Below are 23,977 nucleotides of genomic sequence, written 5' to 3'. Positions count from 1 at the left end.
GACGCGGCACCGCGGGGACACCGAGGGACCTCGAGGGGACACAGGTGGGGACACTGAGGGACACGGCGGGGGGACACGCGGCTCCCGTGGGGCTGGGGACACCGGTGGGGACACGGGGGGGACACGGGGGTGGCCATGGGGCTGGGGGTGGAGCTGAGCTGGGCTCAACTGGGCTGGACTGAACTGGGCTGGACTGGACTGGGCTGGACTGGGCTGGACTGGACTGGGCTGGACTGGGCTGAACTGGGCTGGACTGGGCTGGACTGGACTGGACTGGGCTGGACTGGACTGAACTGGACTGGACTGGGCTGGACTGGGCTGAACTGGGCTGGACTGGGCTGGACTGGACTGGACTGGGCTGAAGTGGACTGGGCTGGACTGGACTGGGCTGAACTGGACTGGACTGGGCTGGACTGGGCTGGGCTGGACTGGGCTGAACCGGACTGAACTGGGCTGAAGTGGACTGGGCTGGACTGGACTGGGCTGAACTGGACTGGACTGGGCTGAAGTGGACTGGGCTGGACTGGGCTGGGCTGGACTGGGCTGAACCGGACTGAACTGGGCTGGACTGGGCTGGACTGGACTGGGCTGGACTGGGCTGAACTGGGCTGGACTGGGCTGGACTGGGCTGAACTGGGCTGGACTGGACTGGGCTGAACTGGGCTGGACTGGGCTGAACTGGACTGGACTGGACTGGGCTGAACTGGGCTGGACTGGGCTGAACTGGACTGAACTGGGCTGGACTGGGCTGGACTGGACTGGGCTGAACTGGACTGGGCTGCACTGGACTGATCTGAACTGGGCTGGAGTGGGCTAAGCTGGACTGAACTGGGCTGGACTGAACTGGGCTGAAGTGGACTGGGCTGGACTGGGCTGCACTGGCCTGCACTGGGCTGAGCTGGGATGGACTGGGATAGAGTGGGGTGGACTGGGCTGGACTGGGCTGAACTGGGCTGGGCTGGGCTGAACTGGGATAGAGTGGGATGGACTGGGCTAGACTGGGATGCTTCAGAACAGGCTGGTCTGGGCTCCACGAGGCTGAGCTGGGATGGACTGGGATAGAGTGGGCTGGACTGGGCTGAGCTGGGCTGAGCTGGGCTGGACTGAACTGGACTGAACTGGGCTGAACTGGGCTGGACTGGACTGGGCTGGACTGGGCTGGACTGAACTGGGCTGAACTGGGCTGGGCTGGGCTGGACTGGGCTGGACTGGGCTGGACTGGGCTGGACAGAGCTGAACTGGGCTGGACTGAACTGGGCTGGACTGGGCTGAACTGGGCTGGACTGGGCTGGACTGGGCTGGACTGAACTGGGCTGAACTGGGCTGGGCTGAACTGGGCTGAACTGGGCTGGGCTGGGCTGAACTGGACTGGACTGGGATGGACTGGGACATAGTGGGCTGGACTGGGCTGGACTGGGCTGAGCTGGAATGGACTGGGATAGAGTGGGCTGGACTGGGCTGGGCTGAACTGGACTGGGCTGAACTGGACTGGACTGGGATGGACTGGGACAGAGTGGGCTGGACTGGGCTGGGCTGGACTGGGCTGGGCTGGGCTGGACTGGACTGGGCTGGACTGAACTGGGCTGAACTGGGCTGGGCTGGGCTGAACTGGGCTGGGCTGGGCTGGACTGGGCTGGACTGGGCTGGACTGGGCTGGGCTGGGCTGAACTGGGCTGGACTGAACTGGGCTGAACTGGGCTGGGCTGAACTGGGCTGAACTGGGCTGGGCTGGGCTGAACTGGACTGGACTGGGATGGACTGGGACATAGTGGGCTGGACTGGGCTGGACTGGGCTGAGCTGGAATGGACTGGGATAGAGTGGGCTGGACTGGGCTGGGCTGAACTGGACTGGGCTGAACTGGGCTGGACTGAACTGGGCTGAACTGGGCTGGGCTGGGCTGAACTGGACTGGGCTGGACTGGGACAGAGTGGGCTGGACTGGGCTGAGCTGGAATGGACTGGGCTGGACTGGGCTGGACTAAGCTGGACTGGGACAGAGTGGGCTGGACTGGGCTGCTTCCTGGCAGGTTGGCCTGAGCTCCACGAGGCTGAACTGGGCTGAACTGGGAGCCATGGGGGACGTGGAGGGGGATGAGGATGCGGCCAAGGCGGCGCTGCTGGAGGAGGATGAGGATGGCGATGATGATGAGGATGACGGTGACCGTGGTGATGGTGCCGATGACGCCGATGGTGATGGTGGTGCCGATGACGCCGATGGTGATGGTGGGGATGGGGATGCCGATGATGATGGTGACGGGGATGACGCCGATGATGATGGTGATGGGGATGACGCCGATGATGATGGTGATGGTGGTGATGATGATGACGATGGTGATGGGGATGACGCCGATGCCAACGCGGCGCTGCTGGAGCGGCTGATGGCGCGGACGGGCCGGGCGCTGCCGCGGCGGGAGCTGGAGGACGACTGGGACGTACTGGGGGAACTGGGACGGGGCTCCTACGGCCACGTGGTGCTGGCGGAACCGCGGGGCGGCGGTGAGAGGGGTGGGGGGGCCCTCTATGGGGTGGGGGGCCCTCTATGGGGCTGAGAACCCTCCTATGGGGTGGGGGACCCTCTATGGGGTAGGGGACCCTCCTATGGGGTAGGGGACCCTCTATGGGGTAGGGGACCCTCCTATGGGGTAGGGGACCCTCTATGGGGTAGGGGACCCTCTATGGGGCTGGGAACCCTCCTATGGGGTAGGGGACCCTCCTATGGGGTGGGGGACCCTCTATGGGGTGGGGAACCCTCTATGGGGCTGGGAGTCCTCTATGGGTTGGGGGGACCCTCCTATGGGGCTGGGAGCCCTCTATGGGGTGGGGGAACCTCTATGGGGCTGAGAACCCTCCTATGGGGTGGGGCGCCCTCTATGGGGTAGGGGACCCTCCTATGGGGCTGGGAGCCCTCTATGGGGTGGGGGACCTTCTATGGGGCTGGGAACCCTCCTATGGGGTGGGGGGCCCTCTATGGGGTGGGGGACCCTCTATGGGGCTGGGAACCCTCCTATGGGGTGGGGGACCCTCTATGGGGCTGGGAACCCTCCTATGGGGTAGGGGACCCTCCTATGGGGTGGGGGACCCTCTATGGGGCTGGGAACCCTCCTATGGGGTGGGGGGCCCTCTATGGGGCTGGGAACCCTCCTATGGGGTGGGGGGCCCTCTATGGGGTAGGGGACCCTCCTATGGGGCTGGGAGCCCTCTATGGGGTGGGGGAACCTCTATGGGGTAGGGGACCCTCCTTTGGGGCTGGGAACCCTCTATGGGGTGGGGGACCCTCCTATGGGGCTGAGAACCCTCCTATGGGGTGGGGGACCCTCCTGTGGATAATTTGATGATTGCGGCCCCCCAACCCAGTGGGTAATTTGACAATTTGTTCCCCCTACCCCAGCGGATAATCCGGTGATTTGATCCCCCCCCCAGTGGATAATTTGATGATTTGACCCCCCCAACCCAGTGGACAATTTGATTCAAGTCCCCCCAACCCAGTGGATAATTCGATGATTTGATCCCCCCACCCCAGCAGATAATCTGACGATTTGTTCCCCCCACCAGCGGATAATCTGATTATTTGATCCCCCCCCAGCGGATAATCTGACGATTTGACCCCCCCAACCCAGTGGACAATTTGATTCAAGTCCCCCCAACCCAGCAGATAATCTGACAATTTGATCCCCCCCCAGCGGATAATCTGACGATTTGTTCCCCCCACCAGCGGATAATCTGATTATTTGATCCCCCCCAGCGGATAATCTGACGATTTGTCCCCCCGCAGAGGATAATCTGAATGATTTAATCCCACCCCAGTGGATAATCTGATGATTTGTCCCCCCCGCAGTGGATAATCTGACGATTTGATCCCCCCGCCCAGCGGATAATCTGACAATTTGTTCCCCCCCCCCCAGCGGATAATCTGCCGACTTGCCCCCCCGGCGGGCGGCTGACCGTGCGCTGCGTCCCCGCAGGCCCGGCGGTGGTGCTGAAGGTGCTGCCGAAGGCGCGGACGGGCCGGCGGGCGTTCCTGCGGGAGCTGAGCATCGCGCGCCGCGTGTCCGGCCACCCCGGCTGCCTGCGCGCGCTGCCGCCCGCCTTCGAGGCCGCCCGGCTCTTCGCCTTCGCGCTGGAGCTGGCGCCCGCGGGCGACCTGTGCGGCCTCCTCACCCCGGGGGTGCGCGGGGATGGGGGGCCGGGGGTGGTGGCACCGGGGGTGGGATGTATCCGGGGGGTGGTGGCGCTGGGGTGTGATATATCCAGGGGTGGAGGCACTGGGGTGTGATATATCCAGGGGTGGTGTCACTAGGGTGTGATATATCCAGGGGTGGTGGCGCTGGGGTGTGATATATCCGGGGGTGGTGGTGCTGGGGTGTGATATATCCAGGGGTGGTGGTGCTGGGATGTGATGTATCCGGCGGTGGTGGCGCTGGGGTGTGATATATCCGGGGGTGGTGTCACTAGGGTGTGATATATCCGGGGGTGGTGTCACTAGGGTGTGATATATCCGGGGGTGGTGGCGCTGGGGTGTGATATATCCGGGGGTGGAGGCACTGGGGTGTGATATATCTGGGGGTGGAGGCACTAGGGTGTGATATATCCGGGGGTGGAGGCACTGGGGTGTGATATATCCGGGGGTGGAGGCACTGGGGTGTGATATATCCGGGGGTGGTGGCGCTGGGGTGTGATATATCCGGGGGTGGTGGCACTGGGGTGTGATATATCTGGGGGTGGTGGCGCTGGGGTGTGATATATCCGGGGGTGGTGTCACTGGGGTGTGATGTATCCGGGGGTGGTGGCGCTGGGGTGTGATATATCCGGGGGTGGAGGCACTGGGGTGTGATATATCCGGGGGTGGTGTCACTGGGGTGTGATGTATCCGGGGGTGGTGGCGCTGGGGTGTGATATATCCAGGGGTGGTGGCGCTGGGGTGTGATATATCCGGGGGTGGTGTCGCTGGGGTGTGATATATCCGGGGGTGGTGGCACCAGGGGTGGTGGCACTGGGGGGTGATATATCCGGGGGTGGTGGCGCTGGGGTGTGATATATCCGGGGGGTGGTGTCGCTGGGGTGTGATATATCCGGGGGTGGTGGCACCAGGGGTGGTGGCACTGGGGGGTGATATATCCGGGGGTGGTGTCCCCAGGGTGCGTCATGGCCCTGGGATGTGTGGTGGTGAAGCTGTGGTGTTAAGCTCGGCTCAGTTAAGCTCAGCTCATCTCAGTTAAGCTCAGCCCAGCGCCACCCCCCAGAGAAGCTGGTGCGGTGCTGTGGGGTTAAGCTTGGCTCAGTCAAGCTCAGCTCGCTTAAGCTCAGCTCAGTTAAGCTCCCCACCGGAGGGGCTGCCGGAGCAGCTGGTGAAGCACATGGCGGCCCAGCTGATCTGTGCACTGTGGAGGCTAAGCTCAGCCCAGTTAAGCTCAGCCCAGTATAAGCTTGGCTCAGTTAAGCTCAGCCCAGTTAAGCTCGGCTCAGTTAAGCTCAGCCCAGTTAAACTCGGCTCAGTTAAGCTCGGCCAAGTTAAGCTCAGCTCAGATAAGCTTGGCTTGGTTCAGTTAAGCTCAGCTCAGATAAGCTCAGCCCAGTTAAGCTCGGCTCGTTTAAGCTCGGCCCAGTTAAGCTCAGCCCAGTATAAGTTCGGCTCAGTTAAGCTCGGCTCAGTGAAGCTCAGCCCAGTTAAACTCGGCTCAGTTAAGCTCAGCCCAATTAAACTCGGCTCAGTTAAGCTCGGCTCAGTTAAGCTCAGCCCAGTTAAGCTCAGCCCAGTTAAGCTCGGCTCAGTTAAGCTCGGCTCAGTGCAGCTTGACTAGGTTAAGCTCGGCCCGGTTAAGCCGGGCTCAGTTAAGCTCCCCGCAGGAGGGGCTGCCGGAGCGGCTGGTGAAGCGCGTGGCGGCCCAGCTGGCCGGGGCTCTGGACTTCGTGCACGGCCGGGCCCTGGTTCACCGCGACGTGAAGCTGGACAACGTGCTGCTGTGGGACCGCGAGTGCCGGCGCGTGAAACTGGGCGACTTCGGGCTGGCGCGGCCGCGGGGCTGCCCCGTGGGGCCGGCGGCGGCGGGGGGGGCGCTGCCCCACGCGCCCCCCGAGCTGCGGCGGCTGCGGGGGCGGCAGAGGCTGCGGCTGGAGCCCAGCGTGGACGTCTGGGCCCTGGGCGTCCTGATCTTCTGCCTCGCCACCGGCTGCTTCCCCTGGGCCGCGGCCGCCCACAGCGACCCCCAGTTCCGGGAGTTCGCGGCCTGGGCGGGGGGGCGGGGGGGGAGGGCGCGGCGGGGGGCGCGGGGGGACATGGGGACACGGGGGGACGTGGGGACCCAGGAGGACATGGGGACACGGGGGGACATGGGGGCACGGGGGGACCTGGGGACACGGGGGGACGTGGGGACCCAGGAGGACATGGGGACACGGGGGGACATGGGGGCACGGGGGGACCTGGGGACACGGGGGGACGTGGGGACCCAGGAGGACATGGGGACACGGGGGGACATGGGGACACGGGGGGACACTGGGGTGCAGGGGGACACAGGGACATGGGGAGCTGGGGGGACACAGGGGGACGTGGGGACCCAGGAGGACATGGGGACATGGGGGGACATGGGGGCGCGGGGGGACGTGGGGGCACAGGGGGACACTGGGGTGCAGGGGGACACAGGGACATGGGGACCTGGGGGGACACGGGGGGACATGGAGACACGGGGGGACGTGGGGACCCAGGAGGACGTGGGGACACGGGGGGACGTGGGGACACGGGGGGACACAGATACACAAGGGGACACAGGGACATGGGGGGACAGGGGGACATGGGGGGACGTGGGGGTGCAAGAGGACACAGGGACCCAGGGGGACACGGGCACACGGGGGCACATGGGGACCCGGGGGCACATGAGGACATGGGGGCACGTGGGGACACAGGAGGACGCGGGGACCCAGGGGGACACGGGGACACGGGGGCATGTGAGGACATGGGGGCACATGAGGACACGGGGGCACATGGGGACACGGGGGCACATGAGGACACAGGAGGACGCGGGGACCCAGGGGGACATGGGCACACGGGGGCACATGGGGACACGGGGGCACGTGGGGACACGGGGGCACTTGGGGACACGGGGGCACGTGAGGACACAGGAGGACGCGGGGACCCAGGGGGACACTGGAGTGCAGGGGGACACAGGGACGTGGGCACCTGGGGGGACCCGGGGGGACGTGGGGACCCGGGGGGACGTGGGGACAGGGGGACCCATGGGGCCCCCGTCGGCCTGGTCGGGGTTCGCCCCCCCGGGGCTGCGGCTGCTGCGGCGCCTCCTGCGCTTGGAGCCCGAGCGGCGTCACCCGGCGCGGGACGTCACCGCGTTCCTGGCGCTGCCCTGGGTCGCAGCGGCCGCGCCGGGGGACAAGGGGGACGCGGGGGACACGGGGGACATGGGGACACTGGGGGACGGTGGGGACAGTGGGGACATGGGGACACTGGGGGACATGGGGGACAGTGAGGACAGTGGGGACATGGGGGACACGGGGGACATGGGGACACTGGGGGACAGTGGGGACAGTGGGGACATGGGGGACACTGGGGACGTGGGGACACTGAGGGACAGTGGGGACAGTGAGGACAGTGGGGACGCGGGGGACACGGGGACACTGGGGGACAGCCGGGACATGGGGGACAGTGGGGATATGGGGGACAGTGGGGACAATGGGGATATTGGGGACACTGGGGATATTGGGGACATGGGGGACAATGGGGACGCTGGAGACAATGGGGACATGGGGGACAATGGGGACATTGAGGACATTGGGGACGCTGGGGACAATGGGGATGCTGGGGACAATGGGGACATGGGGGACACTGGGGACAATGGGGATATGGGGGACATGGGGGACAATGGGGATATTGGGGACATTGAGGACATTGGGGACACTGGGGCCATGGGGGACAATGGGGACACTGAGGACACTGGGGACACTGGGGACACTGGGGACATTGAGGACACTGGGGACAATGGGGACACTGGGGACAATGGGGATATTGGGGACATGGGGGACAATGGGGACATTGGGGACAATGGGGCCACTGGGACCATTGAGGACAATGGCGACAATGGGGACATTGAGGACACTGGGGACACTGGGGACATTGGGGACAATGGGGACAATGGGGACGCTGGGGACATGGGGGACAATGGGGATATTGGGGACGCTGGGGACATGGGGGACAATGGGGACACTGGGGACATTGAGGACACTGGGGACATGGGGGACATGGGGGACACTGGGGCCATTGAGGACAATGGGGACATTGGGGACATTGGGGACACTGGGGACAATGGGGACGCTGGGGACATTGGGGATATTGGGGACATGGGGGACACTGGGGACATTGGGACCCCGGTCCCCACCCCCCGGCGTAACCCGCTTTGGAGACCCCCCCGGATTGCCCCGTTTTCCCGCGATCTGCGGCAGCTCCGGGCGGAACGAGGCGCAGAAGCCCCATAAAGGCCCCAAATTTTGCCTTTTTGAACCCAACTTCAGTTCTCGACGGGAAATCCCGGGCGGCTTTTTAACCCCATTAATTTTGTGCAGACAAATTCCAGGTGGTTCGTTTAAAAATCCAATTAATTTTCGAAGACAAACCCGAATCATTTTTTAAATCAAATCATTTTTTTAAGAGAAATCCCGGTAAATTTTTAAAAATTCAAGGTAATGACCCTTAGGGAGCCCAAAATATCCCCAAGTGACCCCAAAATCCATCCCTGGGACCCCAGGACCCCCCAAAATGCCCCCGGGGACCCCAAATTCGAGGCATTTTGGGGGCCTTGAGGTTAGTTTGGGGACCCAGGCGTTCGGGGGGGGGTTCCTCCCGAACTCCTGGGTCCCTCCCCGAACGCCTGGGTCCCTCCCGGACTCCTGGGTCCCTCCCGAACGCCTGGGTCCCTCCCCGAACTCCTGGGTCCCTCCCCGAACGCCTGGGTCCCTCCCGGACTCCTGGGTCCCTCCCGAACGCCTGGGTCCCTCCCCGAACTCCTGGGTCCCTCCCCGAACTCCTGGGTCCCCTGAACTCCTGGGTCCCCTGAACTCCTGGGTCCCTCCCTGAACTCCTGGGTCCCTCCCGAACTCCTGGGTCCTCCGAACTCCTGGGTCCCTCCCGGACTCCTGGGTCCCTCCCCGAACTCCTGGGTCCCTCCCGAACGCCTGGGTCCCCCGAACTCCTGGGTCCCTCCCCGAACTCCTGGGTCCCTCCCGAACTCCTGGGTCCCTCCCCGAACGCCTGGGTCCCTCCCGGACTCCTGGGTCCCTCCCGAACTCCTGGGTCCCTCCCCGAACTCCTGGGTCCCTCCCGAACTCCTGGGTCCCTCCCCGAACTCCTGGGTCCCTCCCGAACTCCTGGGTCCCTCCCCGAACGCCTGGGTCCCTCCCCGAACTCCTGGGTCCCTCCCGAACTCCTGGGTCCCCCGAACTCCTGGGTCCCTTCTGAACTCCTGGGTCCCTCCCGAACGCCTGGGTCCCCCGAACTCCTGGGTCCCTCCCCGAACTCCTGGGTCCCTCCCCGAACGCCTGGGTCCCTCCCCGAACTCCTGGGTCCCTCCCCGAACGCCTGGGTCCCTCCCGAACTCCTGGGTCCCCCGAACGCCTGGGTCCCTCCCCGAACGCCTGGGTCCCTCCCCGAACTCCTGGGTCCCCCCCCGAACTCCTGGGTCCCTCCCGAACGCCTGGGTCCCCCCGAACTCCTGGGTCCCCCCAAACTCCTGGGTCCCCCCCGAACTCCTGGGTCCCTCCCGAACTCCTGGGTCCCCCCCCGAACTCCTGGGTCCCCCGAACGCCTGGGTCCCTCCCCGAACGCCTGGGTCCCTCCCGAACTCCTGGGTCCCCCCCGAACTCCTGGGTCCCCCGAACTCCTGGGTCCCCTCCCGAACTCCTGGGTCCCCCCCGAACTCCTGGGTCCCTCCCCGAACGCCTGGGTCCCTCCCCGAACTCCTGGGTCCCCCCCGAGGGATTTGGGGGGGGCGATAATGGGGGTAGGTAATGGGGGGGACATTGGGGACAAATGGGGGGGGGGGGGGCAGGGGGGTCACGTGGGGGTCACCGGTGACGTCATGTCCCTCCGCCCATCCCCCCCCACCCCCCGCACCGGGGGTGACAATGACAATGACACCGGTACGAGGGTTGGGAGAGGGCGGGGGGGGAGGGGCGACCCCCCCGAGCGGGACCCCCGCCCCTCCCCCGCCCCCGGACGCCTGGGTCCCCTTGAGGAGGGGGGGGGTTGGGGGTCAGTGTGGGGCCCGGACGCCTGGGTCCCTCTGCAGGGGGTTGGGGGGGAGAGGTCATGACCTCCCGGACGCCTGGGTCCCTTTTTGGGGGGGCTGGGGAGGGGGGGGTCGTGACCTCCCGGACGCCTGGGTCCCTTTGTGGGGGGGTTATGGGGGACCCTGGGGGATGGGGTTGGGGGTCAATGTGGGGCCCGGACGCCTGGGTCCCCTTGAGGAGGGGGGGGGGTTGGGGGTCAATGTGGGGCCCGGACGCCTGGGTCCCTTTTGGGGGGGCTGGGGAGGGGGGGGGTCGTGACCTCCCGGACGCCTGGGTCCCTTTGTTGGGGGGTTATGGGGGACCCTGGGGGATGGGGTTGGGGGGGTCAATGTGGGGCCCGGACGCCTGGGTCCCCTTGAGGAGGGGGGGGGGTTGGGGGTCAATGTGGGGCCCGGACGCCTGGGTCCCCTTGAGGAGGGGGGGGGGTTGGGGGTCAATGTGGGGCCCGGATGCCTGGGTCCCTTTGCGGGGGTTGGGGAGGGGTGGGTCGTGACCTCCCGGACGCCTGGGTCCCTTTGGGGGGGGCTGGGGGGGAGAGGTCATGACCTCCCGGACGCCTGGGTCCCTTTGTTGGGGGGTTATGGGGGTCCCTGGGGGATGGGGTTGGGGGTCAATGTGGGGCCCGGACGCCTGGGTCCCCATGAGCAGGAGGGTGGGTTGGGGTCAATGTGGGGCCCGGACGCCTGGGTCCCTTTGGGGGGGGCTGGGGGGGAGAGGTCATGACCTCCCGGACGCCTGGGTCCCTTTTGGGGGGGGTTATGGGGGACCCTGGGGGATGGGGTTGGGGGTCAATGTGGGGCCCGGACGCCTGGGTCCCTTTGTGGGGGGGGGGGGCTGGGGAGGGAGGGGTCGTGACCTCCCGGACGCCTGGGTCCCTTTGAGGGGGAGTTATGGGGGACCCTGGGGGATGGGGTTGGGGGTCAATGTGGGTCCCGGACGCCTGGGTCCCTTTGCGGGGGGTTGGGGGGGAGAGGTCATGACCTCCCGGACGCCTGGGTCCCTTTGTGGGGGGATTATGGGGGTCCCTGGGGGATGGGGTTGGGGGTCAATGTGGGGCCCGGACGCCTGGGTCCCCTTGAGGAGGGGGGGGGGTTGGGGGTCAATGTGGGGCCCGGACGCCTGGGTCCCTTTGCAGGGGGTTGGGGGGGAGAGGTCATGACCTCCCGGACGCCTGGGTCCCTTTTGGGGGGGGTTATGGGGGACCCTGGGGGATGGGGTTGGGGGGTCAATGTGGGGCCCGGACGCCTGGGTCCCTTTGCGGGGGTTGGGGAGGCTCCCGGACGCCTGGGTCCCTTTGGGGGGGGCTGGGGGGGAGAGGTCATGACCTCCCGGACGCCTGGGTCCCTTTTGGGGGGGGTTATGGGGGACCCTGGGGGATGGGGTTGGGGGTCAATGTGGGTCCCGGACGCCTGGGTCCCCTTGAGGAGGGGGGGGGGTTGGGGTCAATGTGGGGCCCGGACGCCTGGGTCCCTTTGCGGGGGTTGGGGAGGCTCCCGGACGCCTGGGTCCCTCTTACCTGGGTCCCCGCGGGTGCTGCCCCCCCCGCCCCCGCCCGGGCGCTTTTAAGGCCTCGGGGTCCCCCCCCCTCCCCCACCCCGCCCCTCCCCCCCCCGTTTCCTGCCCCCGACCCGAACAAACAGGAAGAGGTGGGGGGGGCGGAGGGGACCCAGGCGTCCGGGAGGGGACCCAGGCGTCCGGGTTCCCAGGGCCACCCCCCCCCGGAACCCGGGACCACGCCCTGAGCGGCCCCACCCCCCCAAAAGGGACCCAGGCGTCCGGGACCTTCAGTGACCCCCAACCCCGCTCAGAGGGACCCAGGCGTCCGGGCCTTGCACCCCAAAAAAGGACCCAGGCGTTCGGGCCCCACACCCCAAAAAGGGACCCAGGCGTTCGGGCCCCACACCCCGAAAAAAGGACCCAGGCGTCCGGGCCCCACACCCAAGAGGGGACCCAGGCGTCCGGGCCCCACACCCCAAAAAAGGACCCAGGCGTCCGGGCCTTGCACCCCAAAAAGGGACCCAGGCGTCCAGGCCTCACACCCCAAAAAAGGACCCAGGCGTCCGGGCCCCACACCCCAAAAAGGAACCCAGGCGTTCGGGCCCCACACCCCAGGAGGGACCCAGGCGTCCGGGACCCACACCCCAAAAAAGGACCCAGGCGTTCGGGCCCCACACCCAAGAGGGGACCCAGGCGTTCGGGCCCCACACCCCGAAAAAAGGACCCAGGCGTCCGGGCCCCACACCCCAAAAAGGGACCCAGGCGTCCGGGCCCCACACCCAGGAGGGACCCAGGCGTCCGGGCGGGTCCCGGTTCCCACGGGTGGTGCCAACAGCAGTGGGTGGGGCCCCCGTTCCAGCCCAGTGTAACCCAGTATAACCCAGTGTAACCCAGTATAACCCAGTATAACCCAGTATAACCCAGTGTAACCCAGTATAACCCAGTATAACCCAGTCCAGCCCAGTGTAACCCAGTATAACCCAGTGTAACCCAGTATAACCCAGTATAACCCAGTGTAACCCAGTGTAACCCAGTATAACCCAGTATAACCCAGTCCAGCCCAGTGTAACCCAGTATAACCCAGTGTAACCCAGTATAACCCAGTATAACCCAGTATAACCCAGTGTAACCCAGTATAACCCAGTATAACCCAGTCCAGCCCAGTGTAACCCAGTATAACCCAGTGTAACCCAGTATAACCCAGTATAACCCAGTGTAACCCAGTGTAACCCAGTATAACCCAGTATAACCCAGTCCAGCCCAGTGTAACCCAGTATAACCCAGTGTAACCCAGTATAACCCAGTATAACCCAGTATAACCCAGTGTAACCCAGTATAACCCAGTATAACCCAGTCCAGCCCAGTATAACCCAGTATAACCCAGTGTAACCCAGTGTAACCCAGTATAACCCAGTGTAACCCAGTATAACCCAGTATAACCCAGTGTAACCCAGTGTAACCCAGTATAACCCAGTGTAACCCAGTATAACCCAGTATAACCCAGTGTAACCCAGTATAACCCAGTATAACCCAGTCCAGCCCAGTATAACCCAGTATAACCCAGTGTAACCCAGTGTAACCCAGTATAACCCAGTGTAACCCAGTATAACCCAGTATAACCCAGTATAACCCAGTGTAACCCAGTGTAACCCAGTATAACCCAGTGTAACCCAGTGTAACCCAGTATAACCCAGTGTAACCCAGTATAACCCAGTATAACCCAGTGTAACCCAGTATAACCCAGTGTAACCCAGTGTAACCCAGTATAACCCAGTGTAACCCAGTATAACCCAGTGTAACCCAGTGTAACCCAGTATAACCCAGTATAACCCAGTGTAACCCAGTGTAACCCAGTATAACCCAGTGTAACCCAGTGTAACCCAGTATAACCCAGTATAACCCAGTGTAACCCAGTATAACCCAGTATAACCCAGTGTAACCCAGTATAACCCAGTATAACCCAGTCCAGACCAGTATAACCCAGTATAACTCAGTGTAACCCAGTATAACCCAGTGTAACCCAGTGTAACCCAGTATAACCCAGTATAACCCAGTATAACCCAGTATAACCCAGTGTAACCCAGTGTAACCCAGTATAACCCAGTATAACCCAGTGTAACCCAGTATAACCCAGTATAACCCAGTGTAACCCAGTGTAACCCAGTCCAGACCAGTATAACCCAGTATAACTCAGTGTAACCCAGTATAACCCAGTGTAACCCAGTATAACCCAGTGTAACCCAGTGTAACCCAGTATAACCCAGTCCAGCCCAGTATAACCCAGTATAACCCAGTGTAACCCAGTATAACCCAGTATAACCCAGTGTAACCCAGTGTAACCCAGTGTAACCCAGTCCAGCCCAGTATAACCCAGTATAACCCAGTCCAGCCCAGTATAACCCAGTATAACCCAGTGTAACCCAGTATAACCCAGTGTAACCCAGTGTAACCCAGTGTAACCCAGTATAACCCAGTATAACGCAGTGTAACCCAGTGTAACCCAGTATAACCCAGTGTAACCCAGTATAACCCAGTATAACCCAGTGTAACCCAGTATAACCCAGTATAACCCAGTGTAACCCAGTGTAACCCAGTATAACCCAGTGTAACCCAGTATAAACCAGTATAACCCAGTATAACCCAGTCCAGCCCAGTATAACACAGTGTAACCCAGTATAACCCAGTGTAACCCAGTATAACCCAGTATAACCCAGTATAAACCAGTATAACCCAGTATAACCCAGTCCAGCCCAGTATAACCCAGTGTAACCCAGTATAACCCAGTATAACCCAGTATAAACCAGTATAACCCAGTATAACCCAGTCCAGCCCAGTATAACCCAGTGTAACCCAGTGTAACCCAGTCCAGACCAGTATAACCCAGTGTAACCCAGTGTAACCCAGTATAACCCAGTATAACCCAGTCGAGACCAGTATAACCCAGTATAACCCAGTATAACCCAGTGTAACCCAGTGTAACCCAGTGTAACCCAGTATAACCCAGTATAACCCAGTGTAACCCAGTATAACCCAGTGTAACCCAGTGTAACCCAGTATAACCCAGTATAACCCAGTGTAACCCAGTATAACCCAGTATAACCCAGTGTAACCCAGTGTAACCCAGTGTAACCCAGTATAACCCAGTATATCCCAGTATAACCCAGTGTAACCCAGTATAACCCAGTATATCCCAGTATAACCCAGTGTAACCCAGTGTAACCCAGTATAACCCAGTATATCCCAGTATAACCCAGTGTAACCCAGTCCAGACCAGTATAACCCAGTATAACCCAGTGTAACCCAGTGTAACCCAGTATAACCCAGTATAACCCAGTCCAGCCCAGTATAACCCAGTATAACCCAGTATAACCCAGTCCAGCCCAGTATAACCCAGTATAACCCAGTATAACCCAGTATATCCCAGTATAACCCAGTATATCCCAGCATATCCCAGTATAACCCAGTATAACCCAGTATATCCCAGTATATCCCAGTATATACCAGTATAACCCAGTATAACCCAGTATATCCCAGTATATCCCAGCATATCCCAGTATAACCCAGTATAACCCAGTATATCCCAGTATATCCCAGTATAACCCAGTATAACCCAGTATATCCCAGTATAACCCAGCATATCCCAGCATATCCCAGTATAACCCAGTATAACCCAGTATATCCCAGTATATCCCAGTATAACCCAGTATAACCCAGTATAACCCAGTATAACCCAGTGTAATCCAGTCCAGACCAGTATATCCCAGTATATCCCAGTATAACCCAGTATAACCCAGTATATCCCAGTATAACCCAGCATATCCCAGCATATCCCAGTATAACCCAGCATATCCCAGTATATCCCAGTATATCCCAGCCCCGCCCCCCCCCCCTTTCATTTTGGGCCGAAAACCTCGATTTTCCAGCAAGAAAACTTCCTCCCGCAGCAACGTGGCGGGCGGCAGCCAATGGGAGCGCGGGGCGCCGCCCCCACGTGGGCAGGGCGGCTGCTGATTGGTCGGCAGCCAAACGAGGGGGCGGGGCAAGGCCCGCGAGGCCACGCCCCCTCCCCCCAAACGCGGGTCGGGCCGGGACAAGGTGGGAGATGGGTTGGGGGGATTTGGGGGTTTTTGGGGGGATTTGGGGGTTTTTGGGGGGTTTGGGGGTTTTTGGGGGGTTTGGGGGGTGGGGGAGGCTCTGGGGATTTGGGGGTTTTTTTGGGGGGGGGGTCCCCGAACTCCTGGGTCCCTTTTTATGGGTCCCCGAACTCCTGGGTCCCTTTTTGGGGGGTCCCCGAACTCCTGGGTCCCTTTTTGGGGGGGTCCCCGAACTCCTGGGTCCCTTTTTGGGGGGGTCTCCCGAACTCCTGGGTCCCTTTTTGGGGGGGTCTCCCGAACTCCTGGGTCCCTTTCTGGGGGGTCCCCGGACTCCTGGGTCCCTTTTTAAGGGTCTCCCGAACTCCTGGGTCCCTTTTTGGGGGGGTCTCCCGAACTCCTGGGTCCCTTTTTGGGGGGGTCTCCCGAACTCCTGGGTCCCTTTCTGGGGGGTCCCCGGACTCCTGGGTCCCTTTTTAGGGGGGTCCCCGAACTCCTGGGTCCCTTTTTGGGGGGGTCCCCGAACTCCTGGGTCCCTTTTTATGGGTCTCCCGAACTCCTGGGTCCCTTTTTGGGGGGGTCCCCGAACTCCTGGGTCCCTTTTTGGGGGGGTCCCCGAACTCCTGGGTCCCTTTTTATGGGTCTCCCGAACTCCTGGGTCCCTTTTTGGGGGGGTCCCCGAACTCCTGGGTCCCTTTTTGGGGGGGTCCCCGAACTCCTGGGTCCCTTTTTATGGGTCTCCCGAACTCCTGGGTCCCTTTTTGGGGGGGTCCCCGAACTCCTGGGTCCCTTTTTATGGGTCTCCCGAACTCCTGGGTCCCTTTTTGGGGGGGCCCCGAACTCCTGGGTCCCTTTTTATGGGTCCCCGAACTCCTGGGTCCCTTTCTGGGGGTCCCCGAACTCCTGGGTCCCTTTTGGGGGGGGGGTCCCCGAACTCCTGGGTCCCTTTTTATGGGTCTCCCGAACTCCTGGGTCCCTTTTTGGGGGGGGGTCCCCGAACTCCTGGGTCCCTTTTTTGGGGGGGGTCCCCGAACTCCTGGGTCCCTTTTTATGGGTCCCGAACTCCTGGGTCCCTTTTTTGGGGGGGTCCCCGAACTCCTGGGTCCTTTTTTGGGGGGTCCCCGAACTCCTGGGTCCCTTTTTGGGCCATTTTGGGCCCATTTTAGGTCAATTTTGGGGCATTTTGGGTCAAATCTGGGACATTTTGGGGCCGTTTTGGGCCCGTTTTTCATCACTTTTGGGGCATTTTGGGCGATTTCAGGTGAAATTTGACGTGTTTTGGGGCCTTTTTTGGGCCGTTTTGGGCCCGTTTTAGGTCAAGTTTGGGGCATTTTGGGGCCATTTTGGGCGTTTTTGGGCAAACCCAGGGTGTTTTGGGCCCATTTTTTGGTCACTTTTGGGGCATTTTGGGTCGATTTGGGGCCATTTCTGGGGAAATCCGGGGTGTTTTGGGGCCATTTTTCCCCATTTTAGGCCAAATTGGGGCGTTTTGGGCCCATTTTTCATCAGTTTTGGGGCTGTTTTGGGCCCATTTTGGGCCATTTTGGGTCAAATCCGGGGCTGTTTTGGGCCCATTTTGGGCCATTTTGGGTCGGTTTCTGGGGTGGTTTTGGGGCATTTTGGGCTATTTTGGGGCATTTTGGGCTATTTTGGGTCGGTTCTGGGGCCGTTTTTGGGGTGGTTTGGTGGGTTTTGGGGCATTTTGGGCCATTTTGGGTCATTTCCGGGGCCGTTTTGGGGGCGGTTTGGGCTATTTTGGGGCATTTTGGGTCATTTTGGGGCATTTTGGGCTATTTTGGGTGGGTCCCGGGGCCGTTTTTGGGGCCAGTTTGGGATATTTTGGGGCATTTTGGGGCATTTGGGGCTATTTTGGGGCATTTTGGGCTATTTTGGGCCGGTTCCGGGGCCATTTTTGGGGTGGTTTGGTGCGTTTTGGGGCATTTTGGGCTATTTTGGGGCATTTTGGGCTATTTTAGGGGGGGTTCCGTGCCTGTTTTGGGGCATTTTGGGCTATTTCAGGGAGTCCCGGGGCCGTTTTGGGGCATTTTGGGCTATTTCGGGTCGTTTCCGGGGCCATTTTTGGGGGCGGTTTGGGCTATTTTGGGGCATTTTGGGCCATTTTAGGGCATTTTGGGCTATTTCGGGTCGGTTCCGGGGCCGTTTTTGGGGCGGTTTGGGGGATTTTGGGCTCTTTTGGGGGTGGTTCCGGGGCCGTTTTTGGGGGCGGTTTGGGCTATTTTGGGGCATTTTGGGCTATTTTGGGGCATTTTGGGGCATTTTGGGCTATTTTGGGGGGGGATCCGTGGCCGTTTTGGGGCATTTGGGGCTATTTTGGGGCATTTTGGGCTCTTTCGGGTCATTTCCAGGGCCGTTTTGGGGCAGTTTGGTGGGTTTTGCAGCTTTTTTTGGGAGGTTCCGTGGCCGCTTTGGGGCATTTTGGGCTATTTCGGGGCATTTTGGGGGCTATTTCGGGTGGGTTCCGGGGCCGTTTTTGGGGGCGGTTTGGGCTATTTTGGGGCATTTTGGGTTATTTTGGGCTATTTTGGGGCGGTTCCGGGGCCGTTTTTGGGGCGGTTTGGGGCATTTTGGGCCATTTTGGGGCAGTTCCGGGGCCGTTTTGGGGCATTTTGGGTTATTTTGGGTCGGTTTTGGGCCGTTTTGGGGCGTTTCGGGGCGGTTTTGGGGCATTTGGGGCTATTTTGGGCCATTTTGGGGCGTTTCGGGGCGGTTTTGGGCTGTTTCGGGGCCATTTTGAGGCCGTTTTGGGGCCGTTTCGGGCCGTTTTGGGGCATTTTGGGTCGGTTTTGGGCCGTTTTGGGGCATTTTGGGTTATTTTGGGTGGGTTCCGGGGCCATTTCGGGCCATTTCGGGCCATTTTGGGGCCGTTTCGGGGCGGTTTCGGGGCCGTTTTGGGGCATTTTGGGCCATTTTGGGTCGTTTCCGGGGCCGTTTCCGGGCATTTCGGGGCGGTTTTGGGGCCATTTTGGGCCATTTCGGGGCATTTCGGGGCCATTTTGGGGCCGTTTCGGGCCGTTTTGGGCCATTTTGGGGCTGGTTTTGGGCGGTTTTGGGCTGTTTCGGGGTAGTTTTGGGCAGTTTGGGGCCATTTTGGGGTGGTTTTGGGCCATTTTGGGGCCGTTTCGGGGCGTTTCGGGCCATTTTGGGGTGGTTTTGGGCGGTTTTGGGCCATTTTGGGGCTGTTTTTGGGCGGTTTTGGGCTGTTTCGGGGTGGTTTTGGGCAGTTTGGGGCCATTTCGGGGTGGTTTTGGGCCATTTTGGGGCTGTTTCGGGGCGTTTCGGGGCGGTTTTGGGGCCATTTTGGGCCGTTTTGGGGTGGTTTTGGGCGGTTTGGGGCCATTTTGGGGCGGTTTGGGGCCATTTTGGGGATGTTTCGGGGCGGTTTTGGGCCGTTTTGGGCTGGTTTGGGGCGTTTCGGGGCGGTTTCGGGCCGTTTCGGGGTGGTTTTGGGCCATTTTGGGGCTGTTTCAGGGCGTTTCGGGGCGGTTTTGGGCCGTTTCGGGGCCGTTTCGGGCCGTTTCGGGCCATTTTGGGGTGGTTTTGGGCGGTTTGGGGCCGTTTCGGGGCGGTTTGGGGCCGTTTCGGGCCGTCCCGTTGCGGGCCGTTCGGCTCCCGGCGGGGCCGCGCCGCAGATGCTGCGCTGGGCGCTGCTGCTGCCGCTGCTGCCCGGGGGCTGCGGCCGCCACGGCGCCCGGGGGCCGGGACAGGCGGCAACGGCCGAGGGGCTGAGCCCGGAGCAGGCCCGGCGGGGGCTGCGCTGCGGACACGGGCGTGCGGGGGACACAGGCGTTCAGGGGACCCAGGCGTCCGGGGGAGCCAGGCGTTCGGGAGGGACCCAGGCGTTCGGGGGGACCCAGGCGTTCAGGGGGACCCAGGCGTTCGGGAGGGACCCAGGCGTCCGGGGGAGCCAGGCGTTCGGGAGGGACCCAGGCGTTCGGGAGGGACCCAGGCGTCCGGGGGAGCCAGGCGTTCGGGAGGGACCCAGGCGTTCGGGGGGACCCAGGCGTTCAGGGGACACAGGCGTTCGGGGGGACCCAGGCGTTCAGGGGGACCCAGGCGTTCGGGAGGGACCCAGGCGTTCGGGAGGGACCCAGGCGTTCGGGAGGGACCCAGGCATCCGGGGGACCCAGGCGTTCGGGGGACACAGGCGTCCAGGGGAGCCAGGCGTTCGGGGGACCCAGGCGTCCGGGGGACCCAGGCGTCCGGGGGGGACCCAGGAGTTCGGGGAGGCGGGGGGATCCCAAATACCTGGGTCCCTTTTTCCTCGTGCTTTTTGGGGTTTTTTTGGGGGTGTTTTGGGGTTTTTTTGGGGGTTTCTTTGGGGTTTTTGGTTTTTTTGGGGGGGGGTGTTTGGGGTTTGTTGGGGTGTTTTGGGGTCTTTTGGGGTTTTTTTGGGGTGTTTGGGGGTTTTTCGGGGTGTTTTCGGGGTGTTTTGGGGGGTTTTGGGGGTACTTTGGGGTTTTTCGGGGTGGTTTTGGGGTTTTTGGGGGTGTTTCCGGGCGGTTTCGGGCATTTCCGGGCGGTTTCGGGCATTTCCGGGTGTTTCCGGGCGGTTTCGGGCATTTCCGGGTGTTTTCGGGCGTTTCCGGGCGGTTTCGGCCATTTCCGGCCGTTTCCGGCCGTTTCCGGGTCCCCTCACCCTCCGCCCCTCCCCGCCAGGCGGCTCGTGGCCTTGATTGACAGCGACGGGGGCGGGGCCGTGGGGCGGGCCGAGCTCCGTGATTGGCTGGAGCGGCGGCTGCGCGGGGCGCGCGACGAGAGCGTGGCGCGCGCGTGGGGGCGGCACGACCGCGACGGCGACGGCGCCGTGACCTGGAGCGAATATCGCGGGGGGACGTTCGGGGACCCGGGTGAGCGCGGCCCGAACTCCTGGGTCCCTTTTTATGGGTCCCCCGAACTCCTGGGTCCCTTTTTGGGGGGGCCCCGAACTCCTGGGTCCCTTTTGGGGCGGTCTCCCGAACTCCTGGGTCCCTTTTTATGGGTCTCCCGAACTCCTGGGTCCCTTTTTATGGGTCTCCCGAACTCCTGGGTCCCTTTTTGGGGGGTCCCCGAACTCCTGGGTCCCTTTTTTGGGGGTCCCCGAACTCCTGGGTCCCTTTTTATGGGTCTCCCGAACTCCTGGGTCCCTTTCTGCGGGTCCCTGAACTCCTGGGTCCCTTTTTGTGGGTCCCCGAACTCCTGGGTCCCTTTCTGTGGGTCTCCCGAACTCCTGGGTCCCTTTTTAAGGGTCTCCCGAACTCCTGGGTCCCTTTCTGTGGGTCCCCGGACGCCTGGGTCCCTTTCTGGGGGGGTCCCCGAACTCCTGGGTCCCTTTTTATGGGTCCCCCGAACTCCTGGGTCCCTTTTTGGGGGGGCCCCGAACTCCTGGGTCCCTTTTTATGGATCCCCCGAACTCCTGGGTCCCTTTTTGGGGGGTCCCGAACTCCTGGGTCCCTTTTTTGGGGGGCCCCGAACTCCTGGGTCCCTTTTTGGGGGGGCCCCGAACTCCTGGGTCCCTTTTTATGGGTCCCCCGAACTCCTGGGTCCCTTTCTGTGGGTCCCCGAACTCCTGGGTCCCTTTTTATGGGTCCCCCGAACTCCTGGGTCCCTTTTTGGGGGGTCCCCGAACTCCTGGGTCCCTTTTTTGGGGGTCCCCGAACTCCTGGGTCCCTTTTTATGGGTCTCCCGAACTCCTGGGTCCCTTTCTGCGGGTCCCTGAACTCCTGGGTCCCTTTTTGTGGGTCCCCGAACTCCTGGGTCCCTTTCTGTGGGTCTCCCGAACTCCTGGGTCCCTTTTTAAGGGTCTCCCGAACTCCTGGGTCCCTTTCTGTGGGTCCCCGGACGCCTGGGTCCCTTTCTGGGGGGGTCCCCGAACTCCTGGGTCCCTTTTTATGGGTCCCCCGAACTCCTGGGTCCCTTTTTGGGGGGGCCCCGAACTCCTGGGTCCCTTTTTATGGATCCCCCGAACTCCTGGGTCCCTTTTTGGGGGGTCCCGAACTCCTGGGTCCCTTTTTTGGGGGGCCCCGAACTCCTGGGTCCCTTTTTGGGGGGGCCCCGAACTCCTGGGTCCCTTTTTATGGGTCCCCCGAACTCCTGGGTCCCTTTTTTGTGGGTCCCCGAACTCCTGGGTCCCTTTTTATGGGTCCCCTGAACTCCTGGGTCCCTTTTTGGGGGGGCCCCGAACTCCTGGGTCCCTTTCTGTGGGTCCCCGAACTCCTGGGTCCCTTTTTTGGGGGGGGCCGTGAACTCCTGGGTCCCTTTTTAAGGGTCTCCCGAACTCCTGGGTCCCTTTCTGTGGGTCCCCGGACGCCTGGGTCCCTTTCTGTGGGTCCCCGAACTCCTGGGTCCCTTTCTGCGGGTCCCCGGACGCCTGGGTCCCTCCGGAGCGTCCCCGGCCGCCCGTGTCCCCGCTGACCCCTCCGTGTCCCCCCCCAGGTGACTTTGGGGACACGGGCCGCCCCGAGCTGTACCGGCGGCTGCTGGCGCGCGAGCGGCGGCGCTTCGGGGCGGCCGACGGCGACGGCGACGGCCGCGTCACCCGCCAGGAATTCGCCGCCTTCCTGCACCCCGAGGACTTCGAGCGCATGAGGGACATCGTGGTGACGGTCAGGGGGGGCCCCCGAGCGGAGGGGGGGACCCTCCCTCGTTTGGGGGGGGTTTGAGGGGGTCCCCGGATGCCTGGGTCCCTTTCTGGGGAGGGTTATGGGGGGGGGTTTGGGGCTCCCCCGGATGCCTGGGTCCCTTTCTGGGGAGGGTCCCCGGATGCCTGGGTCCCTTTTTAGGGGGGGTTTTGGGGGTCCCCGAACTCCTGGGTCCCTTTTTTGGGGGGGTTTTGGGGGGTCCCCGAACTCCTGGGTCCCTTTTTGGGGATCCCTGAACTCCTGGGTCCCTTTCTTGGGGAGGTTTTGGGGGGTTCCCCGAACTCCTGGGTCCCTTTCTGGGGGTGTCCCCGAACTCCTGGGTCCCTTTTTGGGGCTCTCCCGAACTCCTGGGTCCCTTTTTAGGGGGGGTTTTGGGGAGTCCCCGAACTCCTGGGTCCCTTTTTTGGGGGGGTTTTGGGGTCCCCGAACTCCTGGGTCCCTTTCTGGGGGGGTCCCCGAACTCCTGGGTCCCTTTTTATGGGTCCCCGAACTCCTGGGTCCCTTTTTGGGGCTCTCCCGAACTCCTGGGTCCCTTTTTAGGGGGGGTTTTGGGGGGTCCCCGAACTCCTGGGTCCCTTTTGGGGCATCCCCGAACTCCTGGGTCCCTTTCTGGGAAGGGTCCCTGAACTCCTGGGTCCCTTTTGGGGGGGTCCCCGAACTCCTGGGTCCCTTTTTGGGGCTCTCCCGAACTCCTGGGTCCCTTTTTAGGGGGGGTTTTGGGGGGTCCCTGAACTCCTGGGTCCCTTTTGGGGGTCCCCGAACTCCTGGGTCCCTTTTTAGGGGGGGTTTTGGGGGTGTCCCCGAACTCCTGGGTCCCTTTTGGGTGTCCCCGAACTCCTGGGTCCCTTTCTGGAGGTGTCCCCGAACTCCTGGGTCCCCTTTTTGGGGGGGGTTTGGGGGTCCCCGAACTCCTGGGTCCCTTTTCAGGAAGGGTCCCCGGATGCCTGGGTCCCTTTCTGGGGGTCCCCGAACTCCTGGGTCCCTTTTTATGGGTCTCCTGAACTCCTGGGTCCCTTTTTGGAGGTGTCCCCGAACTCCTGGGTCCCCTTTTGGGGGGGGTTTTGGGGGTGTCCCCGAACTCCTGGGTCCCTTCTTGTGGGTCCCCGGACGCCTGGGTCCCCTGTGAGCGGGGGGATGGGCAGGGGGGGTGACGTTTGTCCCCAAATGTGACAGGAGACGATGGAGGACATGGACAAGGACGGGGACGGGTTCGTGCAGGAGGACGAGTACATCGGTGAGCCCGGACGCCGGGGTCCCTCTCGGGGGGTGGGGGACACCCCGGACGCCTGGGTCCCTTTTTGGGGCGATGGGGACACCCCGGACGCCTGGGTCCCATTTTTGGGGGACACCCCGGACGCCGGGGTCCCTCTCGGGGGGTGGGGGACACCCCGGATGCCTGGGTCCCCTTTTGGGGGGGTATGGGGGGAGTCACCCGGACGCCTGGGTCCCCTTTTGGGGGGATGA

General features: G+C 62.6%; 1 protein-coding gene across 1 annotated transcript; it reads left to right on the top strand.

Annotated features, from left to right (window-relative positions):
• LOC136001231 (serine/threonine-protein kinase SBK1-like) lies at nucleotides 1-23,977 on the top strand. The gene is made up of 9 exons (XM_065655330.1): nucleotides 1-44; nucleotides 2,028-2,496; nucleotides 3,963-4,165; nucleotides 5,845-6,251; nucleotides 7,230-7,426; nucleotides 15,708-15,879; nucleotides 20,553-20,743; nucleotides 22,308-22,477; nucleotides 23,687-23,977. The coding sequence occupies exons 2-9, from the start codon at nucleotides 2,073-2,075 to the stop codon at nucleotides 23,975-23,977; spliced, it is 2,055 nt and encodes a 684-aa protein (XP_065511402.1). The 5' UTR covers nucleotides 1-44; nucleotides 2,028-2,072.

Source organism: Caloenas nicobarica, chromosome 39, assembly GCF_036013445.1.
Source record: "Caloenas nicobarica isolate bCalNic1 chromosome 39, bCalNic1.hap1, whole genome shotgun sequence".
Taxonomy (NCBI): domain Eukaryota; kingdom Metazoa; phylum Chordata; class Aves; order Columbiformes; family Columbidae; genus Caloenas; species Caloenas nicobarica.
Note: the sequence above shows the minus strand (reverse complement) of the source record. Positions and strands in the feature narration are given on the sequence as shown.